This window comes from Camellia sinensis, chromosome 15, assembly GCF_055761805.1.
Source record: "Camellia sinensis isolate YWXY chromosome 15, ASM5576180v1, whole genome shotgun sequence".
NCBI lineage: Eukaryota > Viridiplantae > Streptophyta > Magnoliopsida > Ericales > Theaceae > Camellia > Camellia sinensis.
The window spans coordinates 118,512,037-118,531,819 of record NC_138975.1 but is presented as its reverse complement, the minus strand read 5'-3'; the positions used below and the strand labels follow the sequence as shown (position 1 = coordinate 118,531,819).

The 19,783-nt window shown below is 33.9% G+C and overlaps 2 protein-coding genes across 3 annotated transcripts; one reads left to right on the top strand and one right to left on the bottom strand.

Moving 5' to 3' along the window:
• The first annotated feature begins 2,485 nt into the window (after positions 1-2,485).
• Positions 2,486-8,437, top strand: LOC114269922 (RING/U-box superfamily protein). Of its 2 annotated transcripts, XM_082910110.1 has the most exons (6): positions 2,916-3,022; positions 5,901-6,064; positions 6,140-6,318; positions 6,504-6,587; positions 7,690-7,848; positions 7,961-8,437. In XM_082910110.1, the coding sequence occupies exons 2-6, from the start codon at positions 5,977-5,979 to the stop codon at positions 8,081-8,083; spliced, it is 633 nt and encodes a 210-aa protein (XP_082766236.1). In that variant the 5' UTR covers positions 2,916-3,022; positions 5,901-5,976; the 3' UTR covers positions 8,084-8,437. The 2 variants fall into 2 exon arrangements, with proteins under 2 accessions (XP_028067091.1, XP_082766236.1); XM_028211290.2 differs by lacking the exon at positions 5,901-6,064 and having other exon boundaries at positions 2,486-3,022.
• A 2,354-nt stretch (positions 8,438-10,791) lies between these two features.
• LOC114273550 (ribulose-phosphate 3-epimerase, chloroplastic-like) lies at positions 10,792-18,994 on the bottom strand. Its single transcript, XM_082910109.1, has 10 exons — positions 18,572-18,994; positions 14,750-14,864; positions 14,220-14,360; positions 14,015-14,128; positions 13,635-13,713; positions 13,139-13,248; positions 13,002-13,058; positions 12,000-12,069; positions 11,781-11,892; positions 10,792-11,036 (listed from the first exon to the last, which is right to left on the bottom strand). Exons 1-9 carry the CDS (start codon positions 18,679-18,681, stop codon positions 11,843-11,845), a joined length of 846 nt encoding a protein of 281 aa, XP_082766235.1. The 5' UTR covers positions 18,682-18,994; the 3' UTR covers positions 10,792-11,036; positions 11,781-11,842.
• Positions 18,995-19,783: the final 789 nt, after the last annotated feature.

The following is a 19,783-nucleotide window of genomic DNA, read 5'->3' as shown; positions in this document are numbered from 1 at the left end:
TTAGGATTATAAATTTGGCATAATTACACTGACCTCTTTTTTAGAAAAGTTATAATGATTAAAATTAATGTAAATAATAGTAGAGAATGAAATAATTTTACATTTAAGTAGAAAAGAAATAACATCATCTTTTCATCTATACGACTCACAAATTATTGAGAAATGAGAATTTAAGTCATATGTAGATTAAAACTTAGAGGGAGGCTGGTGTAATTATGTCACAAGTTTGAAGTTAATTATATTTTTTTCAAACCTTAACAAAGGTTAGTGTAATTTATTTTTAATTTTTTTTTTTTGGGTTTCGTTTTGTTCTTCCTCCCTTCACTTTATTGACTAAAAAAGTGTTAGCTCATTTGGAAACTCATTTTCTTAAAGAATTCACTCCAATCATTGTAAAAAGTCATTAGAAATGTTAAAAATGTTAGAAATAAATCAAACAGCCCCTTCTTTTTTCTTTTGGTTGGGTTTCTCTCCGGTCAAAAAGAGTGTTGTTTGGGTCTACGGGGGCACCATTAGTCTCATTTTTATAATTTGAACATTTCATTTTTTAGAAAATCTTTCTTGTATATGATTTATATAAAAAATTAAATTGATACAAAAATAAATGATTTATTTTTAAAAATACAATTATTTAATTTTTTTTTGACACAAACCTACCATCTTTGGATTTAAACTAGAAATGACGAGACTATTTTGGCCAAACTTTATACAAAAAAAGTTCAATATAGTGCAAAAAATATCTCAATAATTGCTCGTGTAATTGCACTCCTATATATTATTAACAAAAAGAAAAATAAAAGATAAAAAACAACACCCAAATGGAAAATAAGAAAATAATTATTAAAAATAAAATGAAAAATAAAAAAATAATTGTAAATTAGCGAAATGTAAGAAAAAAAAATATCATTTTTATATAGTTCTCAAATGTACTATTTACAAATATTTATATCATTTTTCGTAATGTATATATCAATAAGGATGAATGAAGTTTTTTTCATACTCACGTCTTAATTCAATAATTATAAACTTTATACTTTATTACATTAATCTCTAAAAAATGAACAACAAATATATATTTAAAATTGACTATTCATTTTCTTTAGAAATAAACACAATAAAATAAAAATATTACAATTATTGAATTGAACTATTTTTTTTTATAAATAATATATATTGAAAGTTTTATAAAATAAATTATTTAAATTATAAAAACAAAAGTTGTGATAGACCTTCTCTTACATTAAAATATCAATATGAGTAAAACTAGGGGTGAGCAGCGGATATACCGATCCGCCAAAACCGACCGAACCGAACCGATCCGCCGCATTTTGGACGGATGAGTGATGACGAGCGGATGGTTGCGGATTGATTTTCTCCAATCCGCCAATTTGACGGACGGATGGCGGATTTGAGATTCATTTGGCCGCAACCGAACCGCCAAACCGCGAACACCCCTAGTAATTTATAAGATTTTGTGTTTTTAATTTGTTTAAATATTATGTTTGTGTTTTCAATTGAAAAATAGTTTAAATATTCTGTTGAAAAAAAGTTTTCAACTTGAATATATTTTTTGAATTGAAAAAAATAAACGTAATATTTATCTATATTTTTTGGTTTTTAAATCTAAATCTAAAAATAATAAATAGAAAATATGATATATGCTGGTTGGTTTTTGTTTTCAAAAACATATAAAGATGTAACAATACAGAGACATACAATTTTCTGTTCATGGTTTTAGTGATTTGAATTGTTATTATATTTTAAGAACCACAAATTGTAATACTTTATGTGGATGAATCATGCTGTGATTATAATATGTGGATGAGGCATGCAGTGATCATGATATTTTAAAGTTTTAAACTTTCTTTCTTTAAATAAGGCATACAGTGATTGTAATATTTTTTGAAGTAACTGTAATACTTTCTTTCTCTTTTTTTTTTTTTTTTGAGAAAGTGCACAAGTTGAATTATGTTGAAAATTTATAAAATTTTAAACCGCCAAACCGATTCGCATCCATCCGCCAAACCGCCAATCCGCTCAATTCACATCCGCCGGATTGGCGGACGGATGCGGATTGATTTTCTCCAATCCGCCAATCTGGCGGACGGATAGCGGATTGGACATTCCGTGGCCGCAACCGACCCGCGCCCACCCCTAAGTAAAACCCAACTTTATAAATAATTACTTTAATACAAAAATCCAAACTAAATATATAAAAAAAAATTTAATAAACTTTTTATTAAAAAAATATATTAAAAAAATATGAGTAATGATATCACAAAAAAAATAAATTAAAAATTGACACCAAAATAAAGATTAAAAAATGCTTGGGAGCACTAATTAGTGCTCCCACTAATTAGGTGGCAGTGGGTCTCGCCATTAATGATGTGATATTTTGGTCTTGGAGCTATATTTTTTTTTTATTTTTTTAATATATTAGTGCTATTAATAGTGATGTTTTTAGTGGGATGAATCATTGTAGATTAATGATTGATCACACACAATTTGTTTGTGACTGTAAACGAAAGAAACCTCGGCCTCCTCTCGTCGTTCCAAAGCCGTCGCCTTCTTGTATGACTTGTACGTTGCCGCTCTCTTTCTCTCTCCATTTTCATACCACACCCTCTCTCTTTCTCTCTCTCTCTCTCTCTCTCTCATCCAAATCACCCAAAATCTAGCTCTTCTCCCCCTAATCTCTAGGGCATATCAGCCTCTTCCCTCTGCTCTGCTACACCAACCTCAACAACAGGATCACAATTAATTCAAATATCTTCACAATTTGATCAAATTGAAATTTAGGGTTTCGATTTTGTTACAGTGTTCATGTAGCGGTACTCAACCCCTGTGGACCTTTGCATTTTGTGGGCTTCGGGTTTGGCCCCTTTCGTTTTGTCGAATTTAGTGGCAATGGAAGATGGTAGTGATGGAGGGTTTGAAGGGAGACAGATTAAAGTTTATCATTACATACCCAAATTGATTGCCGGCGCACTCTCTGGAGCTCTGACCGGAATCTTCGCTCTCGGTAATTTTTGTGTTCCATTTATGTTGTTTCAATTGTTAGATTGGATTTGAAACAATTCTGGGTTCTGGGTTTCTATAATTTTTTTGTCTAAAATCATTCATTTATGTGATTTGTTGTATTGTATTTTGTGAATTGATTGCATGAGTGGGTATTGGGATAATTTAGTGTGGTTAAAATGAGCTTGCACTGTGTGTTTCCATGGTTGGTCGGTTATGTAAATTGTAACCATTTAATAGTGTGATGTTTAGTTAGGGTTTCACTTTGGGCGTTCTGACATGGAATAAAACTTGTCCTGTACTGACCTTTTAGTTTAAGAATTTGGAAGGTAACTATTAGGAACCGCTCTCACTATGGAACTCAACTTTTGTGCTATTAATGAAGATTTTGGGATTTATTAAGAAATCAGTTTCCATTGTTTGGGCCTTTGTGGAATAGTTGACAATTCTTAAAAGTTCAGTGTCCTTTTGTTTTGATGATGAGTTAATTGCAAGCTTGAGAAAAGTAAAAATGTGAACACTACGTCACAAAGACGCATCAAATTCCTTTTTGCTCAATTGAGTTGTCACCAGACGACAACAAAAATTCTGAGAAACTTTAAATGAGTGACCATGATTGAAAATTTGAAAATATTGATGTTCACAAGCTATTAGATCTTTTTGATTTTTTGACTAAAATTGAAAGTTGTCAAATGAGACTTAAATTTGTAAAGTACCCATGTTGGACACTTGACACCTGAGTTGGGATATGGGTCTAATATATTTAGTTGGACATGCACCCAACAAATATGTTTAAGCAATATGGTTTATTATGAAACTATGCCTAAGATTCATAAAAGCTCTATTTTAATTTGTAATATGAATTTAAGAAATACAAAATTTAGCGAATTGTTATTGGGCATGGAAATTAGTTGAATCAGGCAATTATACACATATCCACACCCAACAACCATATCTAAGTCCATAAAACATAGGAAATGTGTTGTCTTGCTGTTTTGTAAAGATCTGCACGACTGGGAGGTGGTACGTTGGATAGTCATTATAGCATGAAGTTGGGTCACATATTTGGTGATTGTATAAAACGGGCTTATATATTTGCTATGTTTATCTTGAAAAGCAAAAGCTTTATTTCTATCATCAACAGTTCATTATCTTGAAAAGTATAGGTTTTAATTTCAATTACAGTTTTGTGGGGAGTATCTCTGTTGCCTTCTCTAAAGAGGCTTCTTTATGCAGTTACTGGCAGTGGATAAAACAGTTTTACTGCTAGGAAGTGGTCAATACTTAATGATTCCTATGTCTATCAGATAGCTTATGAATGCGGATTCAGTAGGCAATAAAGGTTTGCATCAAGGGATTTCCTTCTTGCTCTAGAATAGTCTATCAGGAAAAAATGAATTAGAAAATTAACTGTGGATGTGGAGTTAGAGACAGATGTTGCAGAAGGTCATATTATCAATTTTGGACATTAAGATGCCGTTGCATTCTGTGATATCTAAGGTTCTGTCTCTCTGATCTTGGCATCGCCGGGTGTTTGATAAACATCACTATGTAGACCTACACAGCATACTCATTAAAAAGACTGACATATTTGCATCCTTGTTCTTTGTATACTGAACACCATAAGGTGAAATTAACAGCTGGCTAAGAGCACACATATTGGGGCATTGAATGCTTTACTTTATGTTGCCAAGTAGCAGGAATACTTCTGGAGAGGGTTCATGACCATGTTCGATTATTATAATTATTTGATTAGCAGCAAGAAAATTTTATTAAAAAGTGAAGTGCTGAAATACAACTGAGGGAGGACAAGAAGTCCACCGGAAAGAGAAAACAAGAAAAAACTAATAAAACATCCTTAACTTTATACAATTAGCTCTCCAATCCGTAGAAATAAGAAATAGCGGAATCCTTTTAAAGGAGGGGAGCCACCGAAGCACAAAAAGAGGCAAGATAAACCAATTTCTCTCAAATACCCTCCAAATCAGCTTATTTCTCCTCAAAGACTCTAAAATTCTCTCAAGCCATGTTCGATTATTATGTCAGATACTAGGACTTCTTCAACATGCTCAAAAAACTGTTCTGGTACCTCGTTTACTTGTTCATAATTTAGAAATAAAATTTATAATTCAGCTACTTGATCAAGATTTTTCGGATGCTATCCAACACATGGACTGCGTAGGATGCTACGCTTTTTAATATAACATGTGCCCAAGACTCTTAAATATAGGGATGAACTCATCCTGGTGTGTCTTGCCTTTTTATTAAAAGAAAATCTGGCATCATATGCATGGCTCGCAAATGGAGCATGCCATGCAAGCAAATGAACACTTTGTATATAGGAAACAAAAGCTGCGAAGAAGAAAATTATAACAAGTGCTTCATAGCAGTACAGATTGTACACTTATTTCAAGAAAACAAAAACAGTATACATTGTATAATTATGTAATTAGCTGCATTTTTCTCATTATGCAATTGTTAATATGGGATTAGAAAATCCACTTTTTTTTTTTTTTTTGGGTCATGTAATAAATAGACTGTGAAAATCATAAATTTATGCTTTTTTGTGCTTTTTTTTTTGTGTCCTACATATGTACGACTTATAATGTCATTTGACTTGTGTGGTGTCCTTCTGTGTCTATTTTTTGTCCTTGGTCTGTATCGATTCCCACTGAAGCTACTTCATGATATTCCATATGCTTGTACTTCCCTCATGCTTTTTCAGCATTATTGCCTTCTTAATACCAGCAAATCCATTGGTAAATGATGAATTTCAGTGCATCTTAAGAAATAATGCTTCTGAGTTCAGTGTGCTTATTTTGAATTTGTGTTGGCATATCCTTGGTTACTAATGTAATGCTTGATGGATACTTGCCAAAAAGTTCACTAGATCAATGACGAAGTTGCTGACCACATTTGGAAAGGTCTGTGCTAGATAGGAAATATTGATTTCAAAATATGGTGTCATTTATTAAGCCGCAGGGAATTTTGCTTTACCAACAAATAGTTGATACCAGGAGTTTTCAGAAAATTAACTGTTTTACAGGTGGATATGATTTTCATCTTTGTAAAGTAATTGTGTTCTGTTCTTCTGAAATATGCTTATGTGCTTCACTTGCAGCTGGGGCTTTCACAGGATCTATCACTGGTGCTTTAGCAGGTAGGGCTTCTGATAGTGGTGTCCTCCGGGGAGCTGGACTAGGTGCCATTGCTGGGGCTGTTCTCTCTGTAGAAGTTTTGGAGGCGTCGCGTGCTTACTGGTGTTCTGAACGCTCAGGCATGCGGAGTTCATCATCCATGGTTAGAATAGTTTGGTTCAGTTATATTCTTTACTGCTACTGTGGTTATTTCTTTCTGCTTGGTACTTTGTAGGAAGTATTCTGGCCGCTATAGCTTTTTCCAACCTTAACATCACATCTTTGTGGAAGATTCAGTTACTTTTCTCATAAAAGGTGATAGACTAATTGTCAACGTTCTCTTTCCAGGCAGATTTCATAGAGGAGCTTCTCCGTGGTAGATTCGTAGAGGAACAATTTCCACCAGCAATTTTAACAGCTTACCATTGGCAGGTTTGTCTTTTTCTCCATGCGTGCTTAATTTTAAATTGCCAGTGAACTAACTCTTCTAAAGACTAAAAGAAACCCAACTCAGCCAATTGTATTTCCACCCTTCATGTTTATCCTGTTCTGGAATTTTAGTATGAATGTCTCAAGTTTTTCAACTCCATGTATGTGGGCTTCCTTCGCTGCACAAAATATATTTTTAAACTTCTTTGAGATGTCTATTTCGTAGCCTTCCGTACTTGAGAGATTTGGGCTTGAACTTGTTGAAAAGCTTTAACTTTTGGAGGTATGCTTGTGAAAGAGAAGTTTTGGAGGAAGGTGATGGCTTCTAAATATGGTGTGTTTGGGGAAATTGAGCTACAGAGGAGGTTGGTAAGATTTATGGGCTGACCTCATGGAAAGGCATTTCAAAAGGGTTTGAGGAGTTTGCTAAGCATATTTCATTTATTATGTGGGTATTAGATAAGGTGAGATTGTGGGATGATGTTTGGCGTAATAAATCCATGTTGAGGAGACTTCTCAATCTCTCTATGGGATTCTATGGGATTACGTGGATAGTAATGATTTATTGGCAGATTGTTTTAGAACAGAATTTTGGTTGTCAATTTTTGAAGGCTGTTTTTTTTTTTTGGGGTACAAATGGGCTGCTCGTTTTATTTAATCCTGTACTCTCTTTCATTTGGCACTATGTCACGTCTTAGGTATTGTACTTATCTAATTGAATCTATACAAAATAGTGGCTTTTCATCATTGCTAAATACGATCGGCTATCTTCTACCTGTCTTTATGATTTCATTTCAGTTTTCCTCAACCATTTCAGTGGTGTCATCATTATGTGAGGTTATTTGTTGACATATTGCTCACACTTCATTTTTTTTTTTTGAGCTCCTTCATTTAGCAATGTCCTTTATGATTACAACTAGATAGATATGTTGATGAGTTGTTGCCATTATTTCTTGCTTTTGTGTTCCTCACAAGTGTGACGATAAACTTCTCCTTTTCTCCTTCTTTTCTTTTCTTTTTTAATTTTCCCTTTTTCCTTTAATGAAATTTCATCCAATTCTGCTTATTTTGAGTTCTAACCTTTGAAATACCTTGGGATGAGTAGGTGAGTATTGCCGACATAGGCTATGATGAGTTATATGATGCCACTGGTGAAGTCCCATGCAGGGGGTTGTCTGGAGAATCATTGAAAAAATTACCATGCCATATTATCTTGGATGAAGTGGCAGCAGCACAAAGCATATGCTGCACAATATGTTTGCAGGTCCTAATTTGCTTGCGACTGATTTGGTTTATTATCTGTCATATATGGATTTACTAAATGTATATCATTTTAATTTTGAAATTAACAATCTTGTGTTATTGCCTTTTGGCAGGATATTGAAGGTGGGGAGATTGCAAGGAGCTTGCCCCGATGCCAGCACACATTCCACTTGAGTTGTGTGGACAAGTGGCTCATCCGACATGGCTCATGCCCTGTATGCAGACAAGACGTGTAAATTACGTGTAAGCTATAGTTGTACAGAAAGAGAGGGGGAAAAAAAAAAAAAGGCCGTTGAGATTAAGACCCTTTGCCCTTGTATATATAATTTATATGTATTTTGTTGTAGCATCTAGTGTTTCCAAAGCAAATTATCATGGTGGAGATCTATGCCTTGAAAGGCAATCATCAATAAGAACAAATTTATCAACCAACAGGGCATGACAGCTTCTGAGCACCCGCTGTGTGAGGCAATTGGGGAACTTTGTTGTATCATAATGTATTATAAAATAATCTTTTGAAATATATCTTTTCTTGCACAGTCCAATATGTAGCTTATGATTTGAATAATGGTAATGGATGCTTATATTTAGTTTTGGCTTGTTTTGGTTGTTTTCCCATTATGTTTGGAGACCTGGGTTGGAACTTATGCATTTCAAGGTATGTTAAATGAAAAAAATAAAAATAAAAAATGAAGTTTTAACAGGTTGAGTAGTTCACAAGAGTGTGAACTGGAATTAATTAATTTTTGGATTGTGAAATATAATGCTTGTTCTATTCTACCTATTTATGGCAGCAAGTAATATGCTCTCTTTGTTTTCTTCTTATGATGAGTGAGCTAATTCAAGCAATGACAAAACATTACTACTTTTTAAGAATATTTTTACTTTGGGATTTGATTATCAAAAGTTAAAAATCAAAAAGAAGCAAAGAATGTAAAATAATTAATTGGAGAAATTAAAAAAAGAGAACTCTAGGATTTGACATTTGTAACAAAAGAAATTCTTAATTTTATTAATTTAAATCATAATATTTTGATTTGTTTTTAATCTAAACTATTCACTTATTTTTATAAGTAAAATAGTAGGAAATATGATATTTTAGATGTTTGGGGTTAGGTTTTTTTAGCCTAAAAATTAAAAAGTCACTACAAGTTATTATATAACTCTTTACTTTTCTGCAAGTCAAATTAAAATAGTCAATTCTCAAACCTAGCTGAAATGTTCAGAGAAGCAAAATCAAAGTGAGAGGAAGTGAAAAATGTATGACCATGTCCAAATAATACCAAATTTTATCAAATAAATAAATAAATAAAGAACAGAATAAAGTCCAAATAATACCAAATCATAATAATAATAATAATAAACACTAAGCAAGGGTCGGATATCATCTCTGCTGATTTTTAACATGTCAACAAGAGGCTCGAGGGAAGTTATCCGATACCATTGTTTTAACAATAAGCAATGACAGTGTTGATTATTTACGGGGAGAGCATCAAAGTAAAATAAAAAGAGCAATTACACTGGAAAATGATTTAGAAAAATGATGCAGATCACTAATTAGTAGTTGTACTAGGGATGTGGTAGTGGATCCTACCCACTGCCACATGTGTTTTGTGTCATAATTTTTGTTTTTGTTTTTTTTTTTAACTTGTCACATCATTAGTGGTGGTGTTAGTGGTAGAAATTTAGTGATATGTAGCATTGTTGAATGATTTATTGACGGGGATTTTATTTTAAGGTCCCTGGTATTAAGATTTTATAGCATAAAGAACACTAAATATTTTTACAATGTCTAAGGTCCCTCAACATTGATCCAGAAAAAATTCAATCCAGAAAATTTCTCTCCAGAGAAATTCTGGATATTTCTCTGGACTTCGAAATTTCTTTCTCTCCAGAGAAATTCTAGATTCTCTGTGTTTTAACTAAATTTCTCTGGACTTCGGAATTTCTCTCCAGAGAAATTCTGAATTTTTCTAGATTCTCTGTGTTTTAACCAAATTTCTCTGGACTTCGGAATTTCTCTCCAGAGAAATTCTGTGAGCACACCTTGATGAAGGCGATGATGGTAGGATAAGGTGTGTAGTGTACACGTATCTGGTCGAGTCAACTCAGTCCAAATCCAAACACACTCGCTGCTGCTAGCCAAAAGAGGTCGTGGTCCGTGGATTTCTTTGGCGGGAGTTTTTCTGGTTCGATTCTCAATCTCCTCTAAGCCCAAATTAGGGCAAATGTTCTGATCACGAAGATACTACTAGTTCTCTCTCTGTCTCTCTCTGTGATATTGAGGGCATATTATCAATACTAGGTCATGGAGGACACACCTAGAGCTTCAGAACCATCAATTCGTTCCTCTGTTAGTGTCAAATGTCTTACAACCATCCTCTGATTGATTTCTATATCTACCTATCACACACTTCTAATCTTCTATTTTTTTTTGTGTTTGCTTAAAACAGAAAAGAACAAGGGCTCAGACTGTTAGGACTGGCGCTGGCGGAGATAATAACCCCGATGAGACCAGCGATCGGAGTGATCACGACGACTCTTTCGATCATTTTGCTGAGCCTCCTCCCAAGTCTAAGTGTAAGCGGACTTCGGAGGGGGCTTCAGCTGCGGCCGCACAGAATTCTAATCAAAGCTTGATTGGTTAGTTCACATTTACTTAGATTTTTAGTAAAAACTTCATTTGATATAGAGTACTCCAATGGCTAATCTCAATATTAAGTATAAATTTGAGTAAAAGCTTGGTGAATTGGTATTGGAATGAAGGGAAATTGTTTCGAATTTGGAGAGGGAGAAGTTTAGAGTGAGAGATAGAAAAAAAAATGAGGTTTGATTCCAGAGTGTCAAATTTCTCTGTGATATATGGGTTTGGAAGTTGAGGGACCTTAGACATTATAAAATAAAATTGTGGATCTTTTCTATTACTAAATATGGAAGAGAGACCTTAGACTAATTTTCCCTTTATTAAACTGGACACAGATGGATAATAATATCGTTACAGGGCTTAGTGGTGAAGATAAGTCGAAACATTGTATTCCTATACAAGCTATGTTACATAAATCAAGCATCACAACAGCACTCAGAATTCAATGTTTCTTATTGATTTCATCTATGACAGCAGACAAACCGTGTATCTGACAACAACAGGAAGCCAACAATTTGCCGCTATGTCTGGTTGCACCTCTTTATCTGTGAATACGAAGATAATCATGCTGAGATATTTAAAAAAATTAAAAAAGCGGGAAAAAAAAAAAAAAGAAGAAGAAAAAAAAAGAGGCAAAAGCAGCTCAAATGTGCTTCAATTCGTCGATTGCAGAAAATTATCAACTGCAAAAGTAAAACAACATTTCTACCGAGTCTAATTTTCTACTTTCACTGATTTATCACTGAGCAACTTTCAGGAGTTTCTCTATTTACACATCATCATTCATATAAGTATACACCATTTCCTAAATCCACATCACACCAGCGTGGGTGGAGAATAGTTTTTTTTTTTTTTTTTTCCTTCTAAACAAGTGAAACTAACTTTTTTGTGGTCACAAGAATGCAGTAAATTTTGAAAACTGTTTTCAAGTTTTTATAAACAAAAATTGACAACAAACGAGTTTTTGTTTAGAATAATTTTAGTTTTTTTTTTTTTTTTGTATACATAAATTATAAATATACATGTTACCAAACAGGTGCTTAATAATTTGATTTTTCTTGAAGCAATTGGAGGGAATCCATGCTGTATAATCTATCCATTCATATTAAGGATTTTGCTTTTATTATTATTTTTTTAGAAAGAAACTCTAATTAAATTTTTCCTCATCATTTTCTTGCATTGCCTTCAAATTTTGACAATGATTTTCCGTTTCAATCACAAAGAGCTGACCACACTGAAGGGAAAGATAAATAAATACTGTAATTTGTAGAAAGTGAGAAATACCATACATGAGAATGAAGGGCAAGTGAACTGAAGATTGAGTTGAACAAGAGCTTCTGGACTTCAAATTTCATACTGCAACAGCTTCGGGTCTTTTGCTGCTTTTTATTCCTTTTATAGCTGTACCACATTCATACAGCGCATAAAAAAGTTAAAATGCATTTATGTCATAAATAATTAAATTTATCTTTTGTAGGACTTATCATAGAAGTTGTGTGAGTCCATGCCTTCAGCATAATCTTTAGCTCCAAAGACAGCAGAACCAGCAACCAAAGCATTGGCTCCAGCCTCAATCACCTGCCAAAGTGCCAACATCACAAGTATTCAAAATGGCTATATAGATCACATCATCAATTTGTCACTTGTACAGATAAATAATGAAAGAGATTTTGGAAAAAAAATTTTACACATTATCGTAAGATTATTTGTTCTATTCCAATAAGCCACGACGGGATTTATTTTATTGTAGTGTGGTTTAAATTCTCAAGTCTCAGTACACGTCTTTTCTCAGTGCCTACAACTATAAATTCAAATATTTTGCTTTTGCTCAATACACATATTTATCTCAAAAATACCATTATCTTCAATCTTAGAAATCCTAACCCTAACCTTAACTACCTCTGGTCAGGCAGCACTGCCACCACCGACCTCGTCCCCCGACCACCCTAACCACTCCCCCACCCTTGCCTGCGACTATCACCCCCTCAACCACCTTTCCCCGAAAACCCTAACCCCTCCTTCCCACTGTCCACGACCACCCTAGCCCCACTTTCCCCCAACTACTCTAGCCTCTCCCCTACTGTCCACGACCACCCCACCCCCTTCTCCGCGCTCACGCATGCGCGTGAGAGAGAGAGTAGATCGTGTGTGCGAGAGAGTGATCTACTAGGGGGGTTTCGTGGGGGAGGGGTTTACGGTGGTGGCAGTGCTGGTGGTTGGTGGTGTAGTAAGAAATTGTATTTTAGGGTTTTGTCTAAAAGGGTAATTTCAGTAAGGGGTAAAATCATGATTAAAAAATGCACTAAGTGCATCAACTGAGCATTTTTGGCATGTGGAAATAGAAGCTGCCACATACTATTGGAGCATCAAGAATTCAAGAACAGCACTGAGGCGGACAAGAAGTTAATACTTGCTCAACTTGCTCACAGATATTCTTAGGCAAAAGATAACACTACTTAGGGCCATATCTCCGCATTAGAAAAAGGACAATATGATTTTGAACGACGGACCTTGAATGCATTTTTGGGACCAACTCCACCATCTACTTCAATCCATGGGTTCACCCCCTGCAAAACAAAAACAAAAAAAAAATGTCATTGTTTCCTTTCCTGGTAAAGTACTGCACTCGGAAATGAGAATGCAATACCTTCTCTGCACACATTCTTCTTAAATCTGAGATTTTCTTAACTTGGCTCTCAATAAAGCTCTGCCCACCAAATCCGGGGTTCACCGACATAATCAAGACCAGATCAACCACTGTTAACAAGCAAAGAAGATCATTTCGACAATTCCATTCCATGTGACCATATATTAACCTAGATGATAACATGAAGACTTTTAATAGGCAAATGTATGGCAGTTTGGCCAATATCAAATTTAGTATGCACAAAAGGTAAATAATCTTGCTAAATTAATTTACTAATATCATAATATGTTGTCTCTCAGTTATGTAAGAATTAAGTTCTTGTCTTGATGACCGAAGTGGCCATGATCACCTTTTCATTTTGTTTTTGGTCATGTGTATCCAAAAAGGAAAAAAACTATCAAGTGAAAAGGATACTCAGCAGAGAAAATCCTTCTCACAGAGTAGTCCTTCAAAAACTTCACTACAAGGACTACCTTCGTAAAGAAACAGATCTTACCATCAAGGACATATTCTATTGTAGTTAGTGGTGTAGCAGGATTTAGAACAACTCCAGCTTTGGCTCCCAAACTTTTAATCTGAGTTATAGAAAAATAGAGTTGTCAAAAGAGATAACTAGTGCAATGAAATAGAAAAAATAAACTTCAATTAGGATTAAAAGTAAAACAAATATATCAACACACGAACATAAAAGGAGGCTCTCTTAGATGTTCGAAGTACACATAACTCATCAATTTTTTTTTTCTTCTTTTTCCTGTTTTTTTTATATTTTTTTTAACTTTTAGGATTACATTAAGTTAAACCTAAACCTGATGAATGTTAATCAGATTAATCTATACTAAAACAGGATATGCATTCTCAAGTTCAGAGAAGCCATACTTGATTAACTGTACGATGCAAATGGATGGTGGAAGATTGCTCACAATGGACGCTAACTATGTCTGCTCCTGCCTTCACAAAATCAGGCACTCTCTGGTCGGGTTCGACAATCATCTGCAATGCATTTTTTCACATTAGCAATGCTATTCCCAATCAAAGAAGACTTGACAACAAATTACCTAGGGCATAAAAATTGAAGAATTACCAAATGTACATCCAATGGAAGGTCTGTTACGGGGCGCAATGCATCAACCACAAGAGGTCCAATTGTTATATTTGGAACAAAACGACCATCCATTACATCAACATGAATCCAGTCACAACCTGCCAGCTCCACTGCTTTTACCTATATATATATATATATGAGAGTCAAATTCTAGCACCCATGGAGAATCAACCTACATCTCAAATTATTAATGCTCGAGGAAATATGAATAAAGAAAATAAAAAATGATCCCAAAAACATGATTGAACAAAATCAAATGACAAGAAAATTCAGAGAGAAAGGCATCACAAGTAGAATTACCATCGTTAGGCATTGAAGTTGCTAAGGAGATTAACAAATTCCAAATGCCGATAGAAAAAGTAAAACACACATGCACGCACACAAGCTTATGCAGTAGAATACAACATAATCAACATGTTTTGTTAAAAATACGGATCACACTCCTGGCCTTAAGCCTTGAGTTAGCACATATAATATAACAGCACAAATCAAATATACAAAATAGAAACCTGCTCTCCCAGCTTCGCAAAATTAGCAGAGAGAATAGATGGAGAAACAATTATGTCGCTTTTTGAGAATTTATCCACCCGTGAGCTTGCCTTCACTATAGTTCGATTCTTTCCCCTGGATCCATACAAAAAAAATAAAGCAAAACATATAAGTAATGTAGTGCAAGATCAGGCACAAATCATGAGCAGTAACTAAAACCTACATATAAGAATACTTAGTATTCAAGGAATTTAATTGTTCATAATGATTAGATGGAATCATCTGCTTAAAGAATTGGAGAGATGTAACAAAAATTTCTTCTCCTTTAGTAGAAAGAATTAGAAACCCATCAATGCATATGAGATTAGATACAGAGCTAAACATTAAAATGCTATTTATACCTGTTACTCTCTCCACCTCTAGATTTTTCAATTATAAGTAAGAACTATAAAGCTTAAAACTTTGAAATTGTTGGTGAATAGAGTTTCTTTTTTTTTTTCTTTTTTTTTTTTAATAATAAAAATAGATATTAAGAGATTTTATTCACATGTTTTTTAAATATATAGAATGTGAAAAAAAATATCTTACTATTTTGATACAACAAAATATAAGAGTATTTGTAACAAAAAAAAATGAAGGTGTTATTATTTTTTACGTATATATACAAATCAAAAAAAAAAAAAAAAAATTTGGTGGCGTCCCTACCATGTAGTGTCTTGATTTTATGATAATCATGGTGTCAGTGTGTCGGTCCGTATCCTGTTGTATTGTATCTGTGTCTCATATTTGTATTTGTGCTTCTTAGAAGAAAGACCTTAACGAATGAAAGCAACAACTAGTTTCGAAATGTTAACAAGTCCTATGGTAGGAACCCTCCTTTAAAGTAATATTCGAACACGTAGCATTTAACTTGCTATTCTCTCTCCCTACCTTGTCCCCCACTCCCATTCCAAAGGATAAAAAAAAGGGGGGGAATATAAGAAGCAAATAAAAAATGGAATATCATTCAAATAATACCACTTAGTAAAGCTGTTGGGATTCTTAAAAGCATCCAAGTGCCCTCTGGGAAGAGAATGAAAGTATATGTTAACTCGAAGAAGAAAAGTTAATAAGAAGCAATCAATTATGTGGAGTGTGTACGCAGAAACTACATGGAGAATAAGAGTTTTCAACCAGAAGCAAGTACATTTGTGTCACAACGAGTATGGACTTTCCATTGCCTGGACACCAAAAATTGTGCAACATATGTTTGAAGATTATATTATATATCATGGGAAACATTGGAATAAGGGTAAAGCCAAATTTTGGTACCATTTGCACCCAGATAGAGGCACTACTACTAACTATACTGAAGAGGTAGCATAAAAGTCAATAAATTTGTCTGAGAATTGTGGAGATTACATTGATAAATAAGTGTAATTTTATGGGTTTTAGGAATTCATTACAATGGAACTATCGAACACCAACTGAAGTTGGGCAAATGTTCGTTGAAAGTTTTAAAAATATTGTTCTGCATCTCTTTCAACCACCAAAATAGTGGAAATATAAGGTATATATACAGGGGAGCAATATTAAAAAAATTTCTCCGTTTATTTCATCACGCAACTAAGAATTGGCTCTTTAACCATTTTATGTTTTTTCAAAACCTTATTTAAAAAACTAGGGATTTTTCGCACTTTATTCCCAAACCATTTGCACAAAGCCGGGGGGGTGGGGGAGCAGGTGGGAACGGGAGTGGGGGAGTGAGGGCCCTATAGAAGAGTTTAAAGTTGGGAGCAAGGACCCTATAGGAGTTTCCTGCTATTAAGCCCCAAATTACATGAAAGCACGGTTACTAAATTTCCTCATTTTGAAATTAGAGTTGGAGAAGAAGTCTGCTAATAATCGAAGTGCAGAGAAAGTGTGGTTGCTGGCCACACTTTTTTATTAGAAACGTGGTTAGTAATCATGTTTTCACCAGAGTTTGAATGTAAATTGGAACCTAAAACACATGGTTACTAAACATGCTTTCAAGAAAACATGTTTAACAACTACGTTTTCACGTAGGAAGTAAGTTCAATATACCCCTAATTTTTTAAATATGTTTAAAAAACACACAAAATGGTTAAAGAGCCCTAAGAATTTGTTGATGAAGTAAAATTCAATTAGAGTGGTTAATAATGCACAAAAGTATGATGGTATTGGGTTATGCAGCTCTTTTACAGGGATCAAGCCTTGTGGAAATGTTTGTCTAGATCTTGAAGAAAATCATGGCCCAACCAGCTATTACATTGAAGTACAGTTTACTATGGTATATTAACAAACATTTAATGGGCAAAACTCAAAAATACCACTCATCAATTTGAAACAAACATGTTAAACGAGTAAGAGGTTGACACACTCCACGAACTTGACTCTTTCAAGCACAAAGCTTTCCACTTGAAATTTCCTAAATTCAGTACATCAATTCTACTTTTTGGGTTTTGCCAAGTAAAAATGATAAGGGTTAAATTCTAATTATGGCTTTGGCTTAGGGCATTTTATTGACATTTAAATATATATGCAAAAGTGCCCTCACGTGATTTTGACTCATCTTGTACTTTACCTCCCTACGGTTATTAATTTTGTCCAAATTGACAGAAATTATGTCACATGAGCCTATTTTAAGAGTTGGCATGAAAAACAAACAGTCAAAAGTCAAATTTTAGTGTAAAAAGACAAATTTTCCATTTCATTTTCTTCTTCCCCATTTGAACCCCATTTGAAAACCCTAACCCTAACTCATCCACTCTCTTTCACCACCATCCCCGCCACCTCTCCCACCTCTTTGCTACCATCCCGCACCTCTCTACCATGCCGCCACCTCCCCTCTAGCACTACCCGGGTTTCACAAATAACTTTCAATTATTTACAACATTCATTGCAAAAATTGTATCAAATCACTACTTATAGAAACATACCTAAGCAAGTTCAAACAAAATGGAGGTGAGCCTGAACCAAAGAAGTATTTTCTTCTTCTTCTTTATTTTTTAGGAAAAAAATCAACAAAACAAAACAAAGTGTAGATCGCTGCACCTTAGTCATCGTCATCTTCATCTTCTTTTTTCAACTAATCTCTTCAGCCAATTTGGATTTCGAAGTAAACAATATACATATACACAACCCACACACACGCATATATATATATATATACAGATCACATATATACATAATTTCTTTGGGTTTGAATTTCAATATTAAAATGGAAATTTCAAATCAAAATCAAATGCGTATCATGTGATGTAGCGGGATTACTGCATCTTAAAACCATGATTCAGGCTGGTTGTTACAGTGGGTTGAAATTCAAACCCAAAATCAAATGTGTATATCATATGATGCAGTGGGATTGCTGGATCTTAATAAAACCTTGATTTTGGCTGGGAGTTAGTGTTATAGTAGTGAAAGAGTTATAGTCTTTTTGCAATTTCCAATAAAATAGTTATTTTAGTTCAATTTATGTAGGGGTAAAGTGTTCCAAGGTGAAACCACAAGGGGTAGAGTGGATTTTGCTCAATGATTAATTATAATTCATCAATCCCCAAAAATGCAGTGTACCATCATTGATTATTACCTAATACTATTACATACTGCAATTAATCAGCTGAATAGTCCAAGCAATTCAACGCAAGGTCAAAAGAACCCATTTGGTTTCTCTACTGGGTTTTGAAAATCCAGACATAATCAATATGGTGATTCAATCTTCAAAACTCCGTAGGACTAGTATCCATATGAATACACATATATATGTATATATATAAAAACTAGGAATCAAAATCCAAAGTAGCATCAAGATATCATCAAATGTGAAAAGCCCAATATAGTACCTTGTAAAGGTGAGAGAATTGGGATGAGAACGAGATTGCCTAAGACCTCCACCAAACCCACTAATCTGGGACGGGACAAGATTTGACGAACTGCACGCAGCTGTTGCCATTCTCTCTCTCTCTCTCTCTCTCTCTAAAAATCTTTCTTTCTCTCACAAGAATGGGTGGGTGAGGCTTCAACGGTTAGGTAGTGAGAGAGTCTTGTGCTTTTGTTTTCCGTCTCTCTAGTCTCTACCTGTAACCAAAATTTCGGCCCCTGAATAAATAATAATAATAATAATAATGAAATTATTTAGTGAGAAATTATTGTTTTGGAAAATATTTTTTCTATTTGTATCCTATTGCCGCTAGATCGTCTCGTCAGACTGCCGCCGTAATGTTATTGAGGCCACAATAGTTGGTGGTGGTAATTTGGACATATAAATAACTTAGATGGATAAATAGGTAAATTAGTTGAATAGATAAGTGACACATGAATAAATATGACGATAACATGTGAATAAATACGTGCACAAATAAATAATATTTGAATAAATAAGTGATCTGACCATAACATATAGATGGACAAGTAAGAATAATATGATCAAATTATTTCAAAAGTTCTAAAATTTAACTTATAAGCTGAGTTTCCTTCGATAAATTACAAATATGTCTCCAGAGATTTGTCAAAAATATAAATTCTCCCCTTATATTCTGGAAATTATAAATGCCTCATTTTGAGAATGTCCTTCAATTCACCTGAGCTAACATAAAAAAATAAAATTACTCAACAGAAAATATTTGTGATCCCTAAAAAAAATCCCTTAATTTAAGCCACAATGATATGGTATGATAAGTGTAAACTTTTAATTTGTTACATACTTAACTTTATTGCTACATTATTGTGGATAAATTATTGTGAGTCTTTAACATCTCTCATTACCCAAAGATCCTCTAGTAGCAAAATGAAAATTATGATAGTCTTCAACTCTCTTCGGGCGGCGCATCAAATATTTATAGACAATAATTGTAGTAGTGTTAATTGAGAGTGGAAGAGAATAGTGTTACTAATCTAAAAAAAATGAGGAATAATGATAGGTAGAGTAGGATAAATAAAAATAAAATAAAATTTTTAACTTTTTATAGACAATAATTGTAGTAGTGTTAATTGAGAGTGGGAGAGAATAGTGTTACTAATTTAAAAAAAAATGAGGAATAATGATAGGTAGAGTA